The sequence below is a fragment of the Oryza brachyantha genome, chromosome 1, assembly GCF_000231095.2.
Source record: "Oryza brachyantha chromosome 1, ObraRS2, whole genome shotgun sequence".
NCBI lineage: Eukaryota > Viridiplantae > Streptophyta > Magnoliopsida > Poales > Poaceae > Oryza > Oryza brachyantha.
Genome location: NC_023163.2, coordinates 10,284,563 through 10,297,913, shown reverse-complemented (window position 1 = coordinate 10,297,913; position 13,351 = coordinate 10,284,563). Strand labels below are relative to the sequence as shown.

At 43.3% G+C, this 13,351-nt stretch overlaps 1 protein-coding gene across 2 annotated transcripts; it reads right to left on the bottom strand.

Annotated features, from left to right (window-relative positions):
* Positions 1-726: 726 nt before the first annotated feature.
* Positions 727-2,885, bottom strand: LOC102717857. Of its 2 annotated transcripts, none has more exons than XM_006645805.3 (2): positions 2,664-2,885; positions 727-2,412 (listed from the first exon to the last, which is right to left on the bottom strand). In XM_006645805.3, exons 1-2 carry the CDS (start codon positions 2,741-2,743, stop codon positions 1,011-1,013), a joined length of 1,482 nt encoding a protein of 493 aa, XP_006645868.1. In that variant the 5' UTR covers positions 2,744-2,885; the 3' UTR covers positions 727-1,010. The 2 variants fall into 2 exon arrangements, with proteins under 2 accessions (XP_006645868.1, XP_040385725.1); XM_040529791.1 differs by having other exon boundaries at positions 727-2,409.
* Positions 2,886-13,351: the final 10,466 nt, after the last annotated feature.

Here is a 13,351-nt window from a genome sequence, read left to right as displayed (position 1 = left end):
ACTACTCAGACGATAGAGTACTTTTATATTTGTATATCATGAAATTCCTGTAAAGTTTATCGATACAATCTATCGGCTAGGGTCAAACTGACCCTACCCGATAGAGTACTAAAACGATATTGGCTATCTGACCGATAGAGTATTTAGGGTTAATATTTTTTACTATGTTTTCATATCTTGTCAGTCGTAGGGTCAAACTGACTGACACAATTCTTTCCATTTGAAAGAATCTAACAATTTAGGTCCTGCACCGAAGTGATTTAGGTCCTTCATGTGTAACATATTAACTTTTGACATTGTTTACGTTAAAAGTGGACCCGATGACATGTCACACATGAAGGCCTGGGGTCTCTTCTTAAATCGCTCCAGTGCCGGACCTAAATTCTTAAAATGCGTGGGCGTGCCAGTCAGTTTGATCTTGCAATTGACAAGATGAAGAATAAAACAAGTCAATCGGTTATCGAGCCGATAGGTAACAAATCTAGCCGATCGGATGTTGATGTAGTAGTGTTTATCCGATAGGCTGAACAATCGGCTGTTGAAAAGTTGGATCGACTACAAATCCGATACGGATATACTTGAATAACAATTAAAAAAACAATGAATCCTTTACTACGATTGGCCAAAACAACTAATATGTAAATCTCATAAGCCGATGCAGCATAAAATAATCATTGGTCGAAATAAAGTGTAAACATAATGCAGTAATGCAATCGGTTACTTCATTGATATAAATATAATGACTATGCAGGTTGACAAAGATCATCGGCTATGAACGACTGAAGATCTATCATGATCTATAAAATATCTAGCCCAACATACTAGGAATAATCTTAGAAGATTATACCTAGCAATGTCAGGGAAGATACTAAACAAATCTAGATTGCTATCAAGGCTTCTAGAAAAATAAAATAATAACCGATGTCTTCAGCCATCTGTATGATTAATATTCAATTCAAATATTTACGTAATAATAGCTCAAGCAACGTACAGGACGACAACCATTTGACTTAATTTGTAATGCCGAATATACTGTCAATATAGTCTCCAAGAGATTGAAAGGCAGGCGCAAAAAACCCCGTGGACGGCCGAGCTTCGTTTGAAAAACTTTCCGGAGGTGAACTTTGATCCTTGGGTACAAATCTGTCAGGGTTTCTCCTAGTCCTACCAACATTGTCACGAGGCTCCGGCTTACGATTCATGTTTACGGAAAGCGCGAATCCCACCAACACTGAAGCAATGGCAATGAAGGTGGCAATTAGATTACGAACCCATCCACCGATCAACATCAGAGCCAGCACAAGTGTTGCACTGAAGTAAATTCTGAATATCTTCAGCAACTCCTCCAAGTGGAGTGTTCTTTCGGGCCATTGCTGAAGCATCCACAAGTTGGCGTACGCAAGAACGGAGGAGGAGCTAGCCATACACAAGCAGCGCTTTCGCCAAGAGTCTACATGATCTCTCCCATACGAGCGTGAGACTATCAGGTATCCAAGAAGCCCGACAGCTGTGCTGAGAATGGCGACGGCTTCTGATCTGAAAGACAGGAAGAAATTGTCGGTGCTAACTGCAGTTGCAGGCCTGTCATGGTCGAAATGTGCAGTGAACCAGGCGAGCACTGCAGTGAGACCCGGGATGCAGGCTACGACGACATCTTCCCCCAGCCACTCTGCACCCATGGTGTGAGCTGTTACCAGTAGCAGAACAACGCAGGTCTTTTGCAGGACTGGAAGAACCTGAGCTGAACCGGGGCTGACTCCAGCAGCAGGCCATGCGGCAACCATCAGTGAGAGGGCGCCGACCGCGGAACTGAAGAACAGGAGGAACGGTGAGAAGACAATAGCGCGGTCTTGCTGCCAGTGCCCGTTGTCTGGATGCAGCGTTCTGCACGACAACAACTGCAACCAACACGGCAGCGTTGCCAACTTCAGAAGCTTCTCGGTGCTGTCAGCATTTAGCAGTAGCAGGGAAACTCTGCTGCTTCTTCTGTTCTGCTGCTGAAAGCAAGGACGGCTAAACCTCTCCAATGATTTGGCGCAGAGCACTGCGATAAAACCAAGCAGGATGGCTGGAATGATGAATACCCCGATGTACCTTCCGTTGATCAGAAGTAGGAGTGCATAATCTGCCATCAGTAGGGCAGCAGCGGTGAAGTAGATCTCCAAACCAACGAACTTGCTCATGGTAGAACGCAGCATCCGTAGGTACATGTTAGTGACAAACAAAAGGATGCTGAAATTGGCAAGGCACATAGAAATTGTACTCGCTGCAGCTTCAGAAGAGCGATTTGTCAACTTCGGATCTGCTTGTGAAATCATACAGTTAACGCCAATCGCTGATATCAAAAGCTGCTGGTAATCATGTAATGTTTTTGCCTGCCCTTCGAGCCACAGCAGATGGTCTGAGGAGCTGCTGTTGAGCCAAAGGAAACCGAATTACATCCGTTGTTAAAAATTTGGATTACAATAATCTTTCTAGCCTTGATAAGTAGCAGGTAATTATATGAAGGTTAGTTACCGATCGCTAATCACAAAGGAAATTCAATTGAAAGACAAATTAGATTGATAATTCAGAGTTTCAGACCATTCCTGTAGCTCGCAACAGAGCAACCACAAAACATAGATTTAACTTCAAATTAATTGGACATAAGTTTCAGTGTTTACCGTGTTGGAGTCCTTGCTGACTGCCTCATCGCTCTAGGTTGTTGGATCGTCGGTCTCTTCTTGGGCAAGAACACACTCATCCTCTAGCTTCAAGGAATTGATACATCTACAAGGCCAATCGAGACAGGAAGATGCAGTGGAAGGGAAGGGGCGGGGAGACTTAATTATTGATTTCTAAGTCTATCGTCAGTCGTAGATAATTGTGTTGGCTCATGGCTTCCCTTTTTGACTTTCCCTCGCTAGAGCTTGCTTTTGCGTTATCTTCACCATACGAAAACAAAATCACATCTACACCCTGTGCTACCACAAAATTAAGAATCGCCTGTCGAATACGAGAAGGGCTTTTTATTTGACCTCTTCCACCGTAGTACCCAAAATCACTTGTTCACCTTGTCTTTTTTTTATGCTTATAAATTTAAATTTAAATTCATACCATAAAATTTAAAGTTGATTTTGGATTTTTTCACTGAAATTTAATTTGTAACCTTAGCTTTTAGATCCTACTACCAGGTGTAGCTACTCCCTGTACGCTCATGATGAAAAATATTTTCATAACTATTTCTGTTCCCACCAAACAGAAAGTATGAACACTATTAAATCTCATGTGAATGATATAACTACATGTATAGAGTTTGTACTTTCTGTTGGAAGAGATAAGAAATATGTATAGAGGTGTTTCTGCACCTTAGACGTGAAGGGAGTAGCTATACCTGATAGTAGGATAGAGGCTTCCTATATATATATATATATATAAATATAAATTTTATTCACATATTATTTTCCATCTAAAAATATTAATACATTGAATTTTTCCATGAAAAAACAAAACGATCATACCCATTGTTACTTCGAACAACCTGGTTTTGCGGACATGTTGAATCTGTGTATATCCACATGGTCAGAACTAACATGCAAGATTTACCCATTCATATTATTTTATCTTAGAATTGTAGCTGTAGAATACATGTCCTAGGGGTATCCGTAGACTACATGTATACATACAGACGTAGGGGTGCTAAATAGGAATAAGATTATATCTGCATGGTATCAATTGGTGTTTAGTAATTGTCAGATTGCATGCCGCATATACCATATCCGAGTTATAACCAAATTATGATAGATCATAATGTTATCAGATTAGGACTCTACCTGTAGGCCCTATCCCCCACTATAAGGGGGACAGGGGCATCCCTTAGGGGATGACATATTCAGATCGACTATTGTGTGGTGATCTGGACAAAATCAAATACAATCGCCAAGCAGGAGTAGGGTATTGCAGGAGTAGGGTATTATCTCGTATACTGAAAGCCTGAATCTGGATAATCCTGTGGCTTCATCCTAACAATTGATCTTTGCGCTCGCTAGCCACCCTATATATATTATCAACGTCTAAATCGTCGACAATAGCAAATCAGTTCTTTTATATAAGAGTGAGTATAAGTGAGCTCTTCAAACTATCCACATCAGCTTTGTGGTTAGATAGAGGAGGGAGAAGAAATGTATGATACATAAACATTGTGCATATATGATAGGTGGGCAGGGATCAATGGTGTAATAATGGAACTATTTATGGGTAGGCTATTAGATTGCTAGTAGACGACGTGCACATTATTAAATTTTCCCTAATATATTTAGTCACTGATATCAAACTACTTTCAATTCAAACTTCCATTTAAACTTTTGATATTTTTTTTGAAATCATGTTAACTTGTCTTATCTGGCTCAAAAAATTTCAACTGATAGGCAAATAAGAATAATAGTGCTAGGGATGAGCCGTCTTTTACAAGTATAGGGGATAAATGGTCGTAATAAATTTGTTAGGGTTTAAGTGCTCTGAATATAATAGTTTTAGGGAGTAAAACGAAATATTTCCTTCATGTGATTGATGTAGAAGTGTATTTATTTCGTAGTATTAATTTTCTCTATGATAGCAATCCATCCATAGCTTATTCCTAACCCATTTCTAATTGAATTTGTCTTTGCAAGGTCACTGAAGTATATATGTGTACTACTCTCTTCACCTTTTTCATTTGACTGTTGATTTTCGAATCTAACCATTTATCTTATTAAAAATAGCATAATTATTAATTATTTATTATGAATCGATTATTACTGAAGATACTTTAAACATTACTTACAATTTTCTGTTTTTACAAAAAAAGTCTGATAAGATGAATGATCAAATAGATCTAAAAGTAAACGTCATAAATAAAAAAAAAAGAGAGAAGAAGTTTAGAACGTTTCTATAGCTTTGTTTACCATATTGGTTGATGTACCAGCCGAACCAACAACGGTTAGTATATTACAATTGAAAATAATTACTCATGAAAAGTCTTGACAGCAATGAATGGTCAACAAGACCCAATTTCATACTGAAACTGTTGATGCGTAAGGAGTAAACCAGTGTGCTACCGTAAAGCTACTAGAATCACAAATTGACCACAGGATCGTAAGCTAGCTAATTATCATGCTGATCCTCCTTCAGTCCTTCTAGTCAAACTGGAGCTTAAGAAAAGAAACAGAACGGGTTTCTTGATGAAGTCTAGCATGTCCAGTCAACCAACCAATCTACTGCAGATGGACGCCATGAGGAAGAGAATACAAGCTTTCACAGAAGGTGTCGTGCTAATGGTGTGCCCGGTTCTTCTGGCCGTCGCACTCAAGAAAGCCGACATGAAGGGCAAGGGCGGCGGATCGATCGTTGCTGGCAGCATCACCCCTCTCGCCGCCCTCACTCTCGAAGCCGGCCTGCTCCCGTTCCTCGGCCAGATCATAATCGTCTCCAGCCCACCGGCGGCGGCTGACGGACTCAGGGGCCTCCTGTTGCGCGCCTCGAAGCTCCTCCTCCACCTCTGTGCTCTCCTCCTCATGGCTCTCGCCTACGGCATCGTCCTTCTCATCGGCTTGGACAAGTACGTGAACTGCCTTGCCGGTCTGATTCTTGCGCCGTTGGTGCCTCTCACCCTGCGGCGCGGTTACCTGTGCACGCTCGACGAAGACGACGGCGGCGCGCGCGAACTCGAGAGCTCGGTGGATTTCTCGGCCACCGTCACGACGCTTCTGTTTCTGGGGCTGGAAGGGCTGGCGTTAGAGGGGCAGAGCAGCGCCGCGTGCCACGGGCTGGAGCGCCTGTTCGCGGCGTCCCTGGGCGTCACGTACCTTACCTGCGCGCTCGGCGTGTTCATCATGCTGCGAGGGACGGTGCCTCCGGCTGTCACCGGCGGAGACAGCGCCGCCAAGCCGTGGATCGTCGTTGAGTTGCTGAACATCGTGCTGGCCGCCGCCATCGCCTTGGTCGTCGTCCTCGTAACGGCGGCCTCGCTGAGGGAGCAGGCGTGGCTGGTGTTCGTCCCGCTAATACTGTCGTTCGTGACGTGGATGTACCGAGCTCTACTCTGCGGTGATGGCGGTGGCCCGGCGGTCGGCCGCACTGACGGCGCCGAGAAGCCTGATCCGGCTTCGCTGGAGCTGACCAAGGTCACGTTCACAGGGTTCTTGGCCGTCGCGGTGCCGACCTTCAGCAACACTCCGGTTGGCATCCCTACCCGAGGCTTCGTTGTCCTCAGTGCTGCGGCCGTAATATCGAGCCTTGGATGGAGGCTCCTCACGCACAACACGGCACCGCCGCCGGCCGTGGTCACCGCCGCCAATGTCGCGTCTTTCTTTGCTCATCTTTGCGTCGCCGCCGCCGTGGTCCCGTTTGCCACGCTGGCTGTCAACGCCATCAACTCAAGTGAGCCAGGTAGTTGTCGCCACTAATTATGCATGCAAGAGTACGCCAAAGCCGAACTGCTGAACAAATTCGTAGCTAAGCATTTGCCAATGATTTATCCTTTTCGTTCTGGGTGGGTTTGGTCGTATTTAAATTTCAAATTTCCGTCCTCGCGATCCAGTGGCACAGCTTCTTATGGCAGGTGCAAACACATACATACTCATGTGTGTAGTGTACTGTAGTGTGTAGTACTGTATAGTGTGTATGTGTACCTGTGTATACGCGTTCGTAAACCCAAAAAAAAAAAAACATTGGTTACACGATAGTAACACAATTGATTGTAATTAAAAATGTTATACACACTCACTAAGTACTATGATCATGTTGCAAACATAACAGTAAAAAAATAAAACAAAGACCGGGTCAATCAGCGTTGTATATTCAGAATACTAGGGATAACAAACAAGATGATATCATATTTCATACAAGACGATCGACATGAAGATCATACCGCCAAAACTAAAAGTCGATCTGAAAAGGTGTGACTGGTTTCATGGCCAGCTAGCTTAGCTACTCAGCGCGCCTTAAAAAGGTCACTTGCTCAGCCCGCGCCGGGGAAGCCATGCCGCAACGTATTCTGGGCCATCAACACGAAGGGAATTGCGGCGGCTGCGACGAACAGGTGTGCGAAAAAACTTGCGACCTTGGCAGAGGCAACGGCCGGAAGCTTGGTTCTGCACTCGGGAATAACGTGGGTCAGAAACCTCCACTCCACAGGATCCCCCAGATCGTACCGCAGCTGCCGTCAGGACAATGAACGCGTCGCTCGTGTGCCCTCTGACCGGGTAGCTACTACACCGTTAGGAAGCCCGTGAACGTGACCTTGGTCAGCTAGCTCCAGGGACGCCGACGGCTTACGTTGTTCTCCAGCATTGCCATCGCCAGCTGCAGCGCCCTCGCCATCATCATGCTGCCCCTCTGCGGCTGGCTTACGTCCTTGACTTGAGTACCGCCGCGCTAGCTGCTCCGACCTGTCGCCGGGTCCGACTTTAGCTAGAAAGATGGCGTACACGAGCAGCCTGACGAGCCACGGGGCAACCACCACCGCCACTGCGGCCTCTTCGGGCACCGGGAGCGCCATGACGACAATGGTGAACACGACGACGGCGACGAACGTGGCCAGCACGAAGCACGCCGCGTTGAGGATGCTTAAGGAGCTTGTTTCGGACCATATAAAGTTCTATCTAATATGCATAAGTATCCTGATTTAGTATAATCTTCAATTCTATGAGGCGGCTGCATATATATACTTCTTACTCTAAGGCAGCGTTCGAACCGGCCGGTTGGAAAAGCTACTTAGCCACACCGAAAACGATAAACGTAATTAGTATATGATTAATTAAGTATTACTTATTAAAAATTTGAAGAATGGATTTATTTGATCTTCTAAAATAATTTTTATATAGAAAATTTTTATACGAAATATACCATTTAGTAGTTTGAAAAGCGTGCTAACGAAAAGCCAGCCTTAGTTTATTTCAAGTGGATAAAACGAACGCACACTAAGTAAGACATTTTGGATGTCTAGTTGTCTTAGACTCCATCCTTTCGATACTGCTAAGGACAACAATTAGGAGTGACCACGGGACTAAATGTGTCCTCGTAGTCTTACCGTATCTCTGTTTAAAGCCTTTTGCAACTAGACGAGTCTTTTCCACGGATAGGAGGGCGACTCGTGTCAGGAGGCAGTGCAGCAGTGGAGACGGCTCCAGATCTTCTGTGCCGGCGGGATCGTGTGCGGCGCCGTCTTGGGCTGACTGAAACTCAGTACAGACATTAGAAAATAAATTTGAGGATGGATTAGTCACATGGTTAAATACTAGTTCATCCCCATTTAGCAAAAGAGATATCTGTGCCCGCAACCTAGCACCAGCATTTGGATGGAGTTTAGAGAACATAAAGGAATTCTCATCAAAGACAATGTCTCGTGAGATATAAAACCGACTAGAAGAAATTTTAAGGCATTCGAACCCTTTGTGCATATTGCTAAAGCAAGAAAAACACATTTTTTAGATCGGAATTGGAGTTTATGATTATTGTTGGGGCACAAGTTAGGGCAACACAAGCACACCCAAAAATTTGCAAGGAGGTATAACCAGGTTTTTGATGGAATAATTTTTCCAAAGGTATTTCATGCTGGATAACTCTGCTAGGTACTCTATTAATGAGATAAACTGCTACTTGGAATGCCGCATCCCAAAATTTCAGAGGCAGAGAAGCGTGTAATAGAAGGAAAAGGCCGACTTCAACGACATGTCTATGTTTTCTTTCTGCAGACCCATTCTGTTGATGAGTACAAGGACATGACACATGGTGAACAATACCAATTTTTGAAAAAAAGGAATTGAGAGACTAATATTCACCTCCCCAATCAGTTTGTATTGCCAGAATTTTTCTATCAAAGAGTCTTTCGACCACAGCCTAAAATTCTTGGAATTTTTCAAACACTTGAGATTTCTACTGCAAGAAATAAATCCAAGTGAATTTACTAAAGTCATCAATAAAACTCACATAATATTTCTTTCTCCTACAGACTCTGGAGCCGCACTCCACACATCAGAGAATATAAGATCAAGGGGATGCTTGGAGATGCTAGTAGAGATGGGAAAGGGTAATTGATGACTTTTGGCTTGTTGACAAGCTTTACAAACTGACTCACAAACTGAACTTGAACAAGGGAGATTATATTTATTAACTACTTGTCTAACGACTGAAGACGAGGGATGACGAAAGCAACTGTGCAATCTATCTAAAGATAATGTTTGAATGCTCCAGGCTTGCTTCAGTGATGCTTTCGACTGAGGATAAAGCATGCGCCATGACTGTCCTCTAAGAAGATTTCTCCTGGCGGCTCGATCCTTCATAGAGAAGTGATCACAATGGAGTTCAAGAAAGGCAGAGTTGTCAGAAACTAGCCGATGAACAGACACTAAATTTTTTTTAGCTTGAGGAAATAAAGAACATTATTAAGACGGATATTTTGATTGCTTGGGTATGAACATGTTAATACCAAAATTTGGTAAATTTCCTTATTGGATTCAGATAAGAAAAGGTGCAATCGCCGATAGAGATGTTATCTGGAAGAGTTCGAATTCAACAGAGAATCATGAAGACCAAGGCATGGCGGCATAAATTTATCTATTAATTAGAGTTAGTTAGGATTTTATCTCTAAGAGATTAGAGTCCGATTGGGACTTGTTTGTTTTCTTTTATCTATTAGAAACCATGTTGTGTTATAGATAGAGTTTGTTATTTCTTTTTATCTATTAGGAGTCGTGTCCGACACAGACTAGCATCCACCTGAGGGTATAAATATGTATGCCCAGGGTCATTGTAAATCATCTACACATCAATTAGATCAACTTCTTTCGGCACATCGCCACCCTCTTCCGAGGTTTCAACTCCGGCAGAACCTGGCACCTGACGCGGGGCTACATCGGCTCGATCTCCGATGGAGGGGTAAGTCCTACGTTCCGTCGAGCCACGGTAATCGCATCTGCTAGATTAGGACTGTCTCGGTTCGGTCCAATCTTCTAATTTGGTCGTGCGATTGCTAATTATCGTATCAGTTTCAACTTGAGTTACTTTTGTATCTTGAGTTGATCTGGTCGACCACTCTGGGCGATCTTACGTCGAGTTGATATTTTTTGTCTGACATATTCAATCTCGTACTGTCTCGGTTCTGTCCGATCTAGTAGCTTGTGTTTATCAGATGGTTTATATCAGATTGATGTATTCTGCTCATCGTTTTATCGGAGTACCAGCCGATAAGTTATCGGTCATCGGCTTGTTGGCTTGATGGCGATCTAGATCTGTTTAGTATCTTGCTTGACATGGCTAGGCGTAATCTTGAACTGTCTCGGTTGGGTCCGATCTTCTATGATTATTCCTAGTAAGCTAAGTTTGATATTTTATAGATCTTGGTCGTTTGTCAGTCGTTTATAGCCGATGATCTTTGCCGATCTACATGTTCATTATAGTTACATCAGTGAAGTAACCGATTGCCTTATCGTGTTATTTTCATACCAACCGGCTTGATTTAGTTAGATCGGCAGTTATCGGTGTTACATCGGCTTGCGAGAATTGCATGCAAATTGGTTTTAGCCGATCGTAATGCATGAATCATTGTTTATTCCAAGTAATTTGTTGGTTTATTTATTAGCCTTATCGATCTTCATTTTTCCTATAATCATATGTGCTCGATTGCATACTGTCTTGGTTAATTCCAATCTCTATACGTCTAGTTCGATCTGATTATAAGGGTTCGTCCGATCGACTAAGATTAATAAGTAACTTAGCGGATTACGTTGGTCTAATGTTTAATTTAACTCTATTTCTATCAAGTTTCTCGCCGATTGAAGCTTTTACAACCGATCATTCATCCTATCGGCTAACCGTTGCGGCATCAATATCCGATCGACTGGATATTTAGTCACCTATTGGCTCGATAGCCGATCGGCTTGTTTTACTGTTGATCTTGTCAGTTGCAGGATCAAACTGACTGGCACGCTCGCGCATCATACTAAGAATTTAGCTCCTGCACTGGAGCTGTCGAAGATTGACTCCTAGGCCTTCGTGTGTGACACGTCAACATTCACATTTTGATGTCAACACATTTTTGGCACATTCAATCTGATATAAACGATTGGTATGAAAATATTAGATCTAACACGACACAGTTTCTACTGAATAAAAGAAAACAACAAGTCTTGATCGGACTCTAATCTCTTAGGGATAAAATCCAAACTAACTCTAATTAATAGATAAATTTATGCCGCCATGCCCTGGTCTTTATGATTCCCTGTTGAATTCGAACTATTCCGGATAAAATCTTTATCGGCGATTGCACATTTTTTTATCCGAATCCAATAAGAAAATTTATCAAATTTTGGTGTTAACAGAACAGTAATAGAAACAATGTGACTTATATCCATACCTGCTCCACTTGCAGCGTGGATCTAATCTCCACCTTCATAGTTCTCCTTGACGGTGAGCTTGTCTAATTCTCTAGTGATATGATTGGTAGCCTCAGTGTGGATATACCAATTGGTATCAAAACCGTAGGATGGACTAGCGACGGCTGCTAAAACATGCTTTGGATCAGGTACATAATCTTCTTCATACCTATGCCAACACTCTGCAGCGGTGTGGCCCTTCTTGAATCATACTTGGCAGGTAGGGCGCCGATCTAGCCCTCCTGTTCCTCCTAGTGCGCTGCGACCACGTCCACGCCAACCTGAAGGATGATTGCCACCGCCACGGTCGCGACCACGGTTGCCTCCACCGCGGTTGCTATTGTTGCCATTGTATCCGCCTGAGCCACCACCGTGACTAGCCGAATTAACAAACCCGATTGCATCTTGTCCTCCATTATAGAGAGATCACTGGGTCTCATAGTTAAGAAGTTGCGAGTACAACTCCCCAAGCGAGACTGGTTCAACTCAGGCACAAACAGCTGAGACGACTTCACTGAAGTCCTGCCCGAGCCCGGTGATGATATACTGAAGAAGATCTTCATCATTCAGTGTGTGTTCACCGGCTGCCATCTCATTGCGAAGCCCCTTCTTCTTGGCAAAGTATTCAGTAATGGAAAGATTACCTTTCCTAGTTGTTGTCAACGCAATGCGAGTGTTGATTGATCTTGCGCGCGTGTGGGAGGAATACATCTGCTCAATGATTCCCCACGCTGCGGCAGCTGTTTCACACGTAGCAACCTGCACTAACACATCTCTAGTTAGAGAGGAGAGAAGATATCCTATGATCTAAGACCTGCTAATCTTGGGCTTCCCAATCTTCAAAAGCTGGGTTTGTTTGCTTGATTTCTTTGCCATCGACGATCGCCTTGACTTCTGCATCGGGCTTCTTCGTCGCGCTTGTCAGGTGTCCCTGCAGACGTGCTCCGTGAACAGCTGCACTGACTTGCGCCTTCCACATCATGTGATTTGTCTTCCCGAGTTTCTCTGAAACCGGGTGACCTTGGAGAGGATTGCTTGTCCCTGTGCTTGATGAAGACGTAGACGCCATGGCTCAAACAGTGGATGAGACTATGGCAGATTGATCTAGCTCTGATACGTATAAGATCATAGTTATGATTAATGTTTTGTGATGAATAATTGACTTATAAATTAATAGAATTTAGTTTCAAAACATTGTATGGGTTGGTGCGAATGTGTGTAACTAATGTGAGTCAGGTTGCGATATCTGTGCCCGAAAACGGTTGGTTTGTCTCTATGTGTAGGTAACTTGAGGACAACTGTATTCAATGGTGAGGACCATGACTAGATTCAGGGAGGAAGCGAGGTCTGGATGGTCGGGAAGCCATGTGATATGGTTGGATTAGAGTCCTGATCCAATATCAGTCAATGGCGGTAGGCTCGTGACTAGGCTTAGAAAGGAGCTGAGTTCCGGACGATCGAGAATGCCGAGTGACGATATTGAATACGAGTTGACACTTGATGGTGTACGAGGTGGCACCTGGTGGAGGAACACCGTGTGGGATGGAATCGTAACGGGCTTCACATATTGTATGTGAAGCACCGGAAAAATTGCGGAGTAAATCAATGGAGAAAAAGGAAAAAATATGAGCTACAGTACACGACACGGTTTACTGTACCGCGTGGTTAGTGTAGCGCAGAAGTGCAGAATTGATTTCCGATAAGAGATGAATCCAAGGAGTTCTACTCCTATATTTGGTGAGACTGTATTTGGTGAGACCGAGGGGTATGTCGTTAGTGTGTTTTTTTTTTGATTTAGTTGTTGATGCTAGATCGATGATTTTGAAAGGAGCGCTGTTGGTGCATTTTATAAATATCAGTTGAAGTAATAAAGTTTAGACAATTCAATTTACATATGTACTTTTATCTAATCAAGGTAATCTCAGGAGTGTTTTCGATCCTACAATACCAATACCATGTGA